This window comes from Fringilla coelebs (genome assembly GCF_963513975.1).
Source record: "Fringilla coelebs genome assembly, chromosome: 2".
Lineage (NCBI taxonomy): Eukaryota > Metazoa > Chordata > Aves > Passeriformes > Fringillidae > Fringilla > Fringilla coelebs.
In genome coordinates, this window is record NC_140029.1 from 76,351,292 (window position 1) to 76,357,291 (window position 6,000).

Sequence of the window (6,000 nt, forward strand, 5' to 3'; positions counted from 1 at the left end):
TATTAAAGTAGCTCTGGAGAGGCTCAGGGGGAACCTTATTACTCTCTCTGAGTGCCTGAAGGAGGGTGTAGCAGGTGGGGTGGGCCTCTTCTCCCAGATAACAAGTGTCAGAACAAGAGGACATGGCCTCAAGTTGCACTAGGGGAGGTTTAGACTGGATATAAGGGAAATTTTATTTACTGCAACAATGGTCAAACATTGAAACAGGCTGCCCAGGGAAGTGGAAGAATTGCTGTTCCTGGAAGTATTCAAAAAGCATGTGAGATGTGGTGTTAGGGGACAGAAGTTAGTGGTTGACTTGCTGGTGCTGGGATGAGGGTTGGACCCAGTGATGTCAGAGGATTTTTCCCACCTAAAGGACTCAATGATTTGATAATTTCAGCTGTGTTCAATCACTGTTTTCCTGTCTTGTCTGAGGAAGTGCCTGACAGTTCATTTTCTTATCAGCAAAGCCTATATACTATGCTCATGCTTCTTGATAAAAAACACAGAGAAAGTCCCCAAGCTGTCAGATGGTCTGTTAACTTAAATGCAGTCCACATCTTTGCTCTCATCCCATTGCATACTTTGATTTGCTCTCAGCTGGAAAAAATCAGATCTACCTACCCTGTGATTTTGCAAACTGCCAGTCATCTGGATTGGTCATAACCTGCTGGAAGACTTCTTTAGATAAAGAATTTATCCTGGGTTCAGTGTCAGCATCTGTACTTGATTTTTGAAGTTCATTTTCTTTGCAAGAGCATCTTTAAAGTTGTGGTCTATTTTTAGCTCTGTAATAATTGCAGTAACCTGATTGGGTTCAGTTCCTTTGTGCTTGCGATGACAGTGGGATACAGCAAATTGTCCTAGTCTCCATCAGGATTTATTGCATGTATGGATGCAACCAGAGTTTGAAATCAATTCAAAGATACTATATATTTGTTGCTGAAAAAGAAAAAAAAGCAAAACTACATTTCTGCATTTCTGACAGGGCAAAATAATTCTGTTTTCCCAAAACAGTACAGCAGCATGTCTGTACCTTGCTTAAGCACAGTCCTTCCTTTCAGTATTACATTGGCTAAATATAAATTTCATCACAAAACAGAGAACAAAATAATAGACTGTGTTCAGTGCTTGTCACTTTTGTTAAATCTCATGTCTTTCCTGGCCTCGAGGCATTAATGGCAGAGAACAATTGGTCTTGTCCTGAGAGCTGCTAACCTGCCTGTCTTTCCCCACCTACCCTGCACAGTACCCCTGTATGTCCTTTGGCAAGTGCTTCACATTTGCTTTCTGGGGCTTTCTAATTCTGTTGAAAATGCTAATACTCTGTTGATCTGGAACACAGCCTCTTACTCCCTGTCATTTTCAAAGCCATCTCAACTCTTGCATGGTGTTATGACATCAAAATACAGAAACTTCTTTGTAAAAAGATCAAAAAAAAAAAAAAAAAAAGGATTGTTGAGTAACAGAGTGATCTGTTAGTTACAAGCCAGTATAATCTGTTAGGGCAGAAAGGTGGGTGCTTCAGTGGCTGAGGTGTTACAGACATTTAGGTCCCACTTCCCAGCTGGCCACTGGCTTTGGGAGGTCGTGCACTTAACAGACATCTCTACATCTTACAACAAGCAAGAGAAATCCACCTGATCTGGCAGTTACTTGGCCAAGCTAGCTCCTTTTTACAACCTACAGCCACCTTCCTAGGGGTCTCCAGATCATCTTGCCTAGATGGAATTTTTTCAGAAGTGTCTGTTAAGATTCATGCTTCCCTAGGAAGTAATTTTGTTTTCTTGTTTGGTTGACATTATTCACATTAAATTCTTCAGAAATCATTTAGGTTGAGGCAGAGATTTTTAAGGAAAGCCAACAAAACTCGGTGATATCTGACACATATTTTGTGCAAGCTCCTTCATCTCCTTCTGCCCTTCACAAGTTTTTAAGTTTTGGACCAATTCTAATGATATGCGCTTCAGAAATTTCAAATTGCTTAAAAATATGCTCCTTGTTCTTAAGAGCAGAAATATTCTACAAGGGAGAGGAGGGACAGGGCAACTCAAATGGGAATAGGACTGCAAAAATGAGCCAAAGGAAACCTGCTTGACAGTTTGCATGCAAAGGAGCAACTCTGGACGTGGTTAGGAAACCACATGATACAGAGATACCTGACGTAGGAAAAAATACAGTCTGTCCAAGCTCCAGGACAAACAATACAGCAGGATGTCAAAGTGTGCAAAGAAAAAGCTGGAAATAAAACAAAAATGTGTCCAAATTAATGATGGTCAGGGCCATTAAGGGCTGTTGGTGCCCTTGGGGCCCCAACATTCTCATCCTGAGATCTCCAACAGCGTTTTCTAATTCAGTGCATTTTTGTCCATCTTCCCAGGTGCTGAAGTTTGTCCCTGAGGCTGGGCATACCAGAAGAAGAGGCAAAATCAGGAACAACATGTCCTTGGTAGACATACAGCTGGATCACCATGAGCGTTGTGATTGTGTCTGCAGTTCAAGACCACCCCGATAAAAAAGGAAAAACAAAGGAAGAAAATTCAAAACCAGACACACTAATTGCATCTTACCGGACGTTCACTTTCAAGCAGGATTGCTCTGAGGACCTCACTAATCATTTGAATTTGCTACTAGCCTGCCTTTGCAATTAGCAGAAATCATTGCTGTGCTGATTAGTGTCATGGCAACTAAACAGATATATCATACATTTATGTATCAGCATCCAAGGATTTAGGATTGTGGTTATCTGTAGCTGGATTCTGAGGGTTGAGAATTTAAAAGCTCAATTGCAGTCCTTAGGCACACAGTGCCCATTGAATTTAAATACCAGGTGTGCAGGTTTTTGTGGTAGTTGGCAATGAAATAGCATTGTGTTTCTTTTTCACTCACCAGTTCCTACACTCAAATTCTGCTCCCATTTCTACCTCCTCAGCTCTCCTGATGGTGGGTAGGCTTTGATGGTGGGTATAAATGAGGAGAGAATTTGAGCCTGTAGGAGTGCAAAATATTTCGCCCCACTCTCAGAGGAAACTTCTCATCATTCTGGCCCAACAGAGTGAGACAGAATGCTTCAAACCCATCATTACATAAAATGACACATCAGTAAAGTCAAACCTCGCTGTTTGTACTCAAGCCAATCGTGTGCTGGAGTTAGCAGATGCTTTGCATAAGCCAGGACACTGAGGGTGGTAGGGGGTGCCGAGGCTGGCAAGGCAGCCATCGCCCAAGTGCTTCTGCAAGAGGGGGCTCCTGCCAGCTCCCCAGGCAAATACCTGTGGGCTGGAACTGATTTTGGTCACTGCCTACCTGATCTGGATTCCTGCCCCTTGCCCAGAGTGGCCCCACGGTTGCCCAAGAGGGGGCCCCTCCATAGAAGAAGGGAGAGCCAGAGCTCCCCTTGGATCCTCCTCGCAGCAGTTTGAGGAGTGCCGTGCTTTCCTGTGGAAGAGATGAAGATAGGGCACTTGTTTGTTGAAAATATTGATTTGTTTTCCAGTTGTGTTACTGGGAAACAAAACTGTGTTTGAGATTTAATTATCATTATTTGGTTTGGGGTTTCTTTATTTGTTTTTTAACTTTGTCATATATGCATTAATCTTAGTTATCTGAGGTTAGTTGTCTCATTCCAGCTCTGTGTATTGCCATGGTTAAAGTGTTGACAGTGAATTTCTTTTTTTTTTTATTGCATTTTGCTGAAGCATATTAACTCATTAAGTAATGTCTGCCAGTCATCAAAAATGTGCGTCATTTATTAACTTTCAGAAGAATACTACTAAATACCACCTCATGATAAAATTAGCACTTTAAAAGCTACAGCATAGCTTTCTATGCCTTTTAAACTATTACAGAAGTGCTCTAGCTGAAAAACAAAAAAGATCCTTCCAAACTAGCTTTAAGGATTTTCAAATGCTGCTCCAAAAATGTAAAAACCAGGCAGATTTAAGTTTTGCAAAGAATTGGAGTTTTGATCGTGAATGTAATAGAGGGAATAGGGAGGCACATTTAATGGCTGAGGTTTTCTGTTTTATAGTAGACATAGGCTGCATTGAATCATCTTGTCTGTGTGGGCTCTTGTCTTGCTGTCTCTCTAAAAGAGTGAAGTAGGTTGACAATAATGCATTATAATTAGTGGAAAATGGCATGTGCTATAAAATATAAGGCCTTCAAACCAGTATGTTTTAGTACTCCACAGGTTTGTTACAAAAGCTCCCTAATGTTCTCATTTTCCCTCTTCATCAGCTCAAGTATTTTGTAAGTGCTTTTTTATAATTTTAGCAAAACTTTGCTGAAAGGTCCCTTAGAAATGTTGTGTTACTTTCTTTCCTGTACTTTAACCTTGGAGATTCAGAAAGTGTGGGGGTTTTATTATTTATATTAATTTTTCCTCTCTGGCTCCCAGATGTCTGTTTAAAAATGCTCCTGAATGCTTACTTGGGAAGTGATTCATCATTTTTCAAAGCAATTCACATTTAAAGAACAGCCCTGTAACCAAAGATTACCACCTTCATTTTGTAGTTCAGGACTATTTAAAGAACATCTCATTCTTTTTCTGTCTCTAGCTTAATAACAAGATTGACCCAGCCCTTCCATGAGTTTTGGCTAAGTTTGGAATAAATTTGCATGCAAGACCTTGGCAGTACGGATTGTTTCTGAGATACTGAACTCCTGTTTTTGTCTCTGTCTGAATCATGCCTAAGCACTCTGATTTCACAGTTAGCATTGGTTGCAGGATGCACAAAGTGCTCTGAGGGATCCTTGGATTCCCACCCTCCAAGGGAAGCGGGGCAGCAGGCAGTGCTGCACCAGGTGTGTGCCACCGCCTGCTTGCCTGGTCCCACCCCAACAGCCACAGGCTGTGAGGGGCACTTGTGCCTCCTGGTCAGGGATTTCAGCCTTGGCTGGGAGCCTGAGTTACCCCTAGGGGCGACTGGGAGAGGCTCTTCCATAATGTGCCTCGGTCAAAGGTTGAAATCACAGAGTTTGGGAGCATTCCTTTCTCTCCTTTGACTAGAAAAAAAGATTAGAAATTTGATTTGGATATCTAAGTGGGGTACACAGAGGTAGATAGTATCAATACTCCTTTTAAAGACTGAACAGCTGAGAATTCAGCTAACTGAGTCATATAAAGGCAGCCAGGGTCCAACAGAAAAATTCAGATGCAAAATAAAAAAAAATCCTCTTGCCTAATGATGGTTTAACCTTCTTAAATGTAAGCTAAGCCTGTCACAAAGTTTAAAGTATTACTCCTGGGACACTTATTAATTAATGGAACCATTCAGTGCTTCCTGCTGCCGGATAGACACCATGCTCACCATGCTCCCAGCCAGTGCAGGAGGGTCAGGGATGGGCTTCGTGTGGCAGTGTGGGGAGGATGACATACATGTGAACTAAGAAAACCAAAGCCCAAGCCCTGAGATGCAGTGATCCTGTTGAATCCAAAAATCAGAAAAATTTTTCCTTTTTATTTATTAGCAGAAATTGCAAAAGTGTACCTCCATATTTTTTCCCCTCTTTTGTCTTTGTATGATTGTTGTGCTGTTTACGTGCTGTTTTAACTTAAAGAGCAAAGGTGTTAAAAAAACTAATCTGGTTCAGTTTTATTGGTGGAATTGGAACTCCCCAAAATAAATACATTTTCAAAGGCAATTCAGAAAGAGTCCTAATTTCAAACCACTCATCAGCTTTTTATTTACTATATTCTTCTGGGATAGAGCCTACTTTCTCAAGTGCAATTTATGTATATTTTTTTTTATCTCAGTTAAATGCAGCTTTCCTAGCAGTACTTTTTACTTGGTGCAGTATGTAATGTGTCTTATCTTGATGAAAAAATAAATACTGCTTTTGAAAGAAGATACTCTGAGTGATTATTCATATTTGGATGAAGAAAAAAACAGTCATTTACTGAAAAACCTTTCCACAATATGGCACCATCCATACTCACAAGGTCTCCTTTCGAATTTTAGCAGTCATTCCCAGGAGCATCAGGGAAGGACCAAAGTGCAGTTTTGGGATGATGGA

The 6,000-nt window shown here is 40.9% G+C and overlaps 1 protein-coding gene across 4 annotated transcripts in view; it reads left to right on the forward strand.

Moving 5' to 3' along the window:
• PDGFD (platelet derived growth factor D) overlaps window positions 1–5,773 on the forward strand; it is a 138,356-nt gene extending 132,583 nt beyond the window's left edge. For all 4 annotated transcript variants that reach the window (XM_084225196.1, XM_084225198.1, XM_084225197.1 and 1 more), the window contains one exon: window positions 2,363–5,773. In XM_084225196.1, coding sequence (XP_084081322.1) covers window positions 2,363–2,497 — 135 coding nt within the window. In that variant the 3' untranslated portion in view covers window positions 2,498–5,773. The remainder of the gene's footprint in view (window positions 1–2,362) is intronic.
• Window positions 5,774–6,000: the final 227 nt, after the last annotated feature.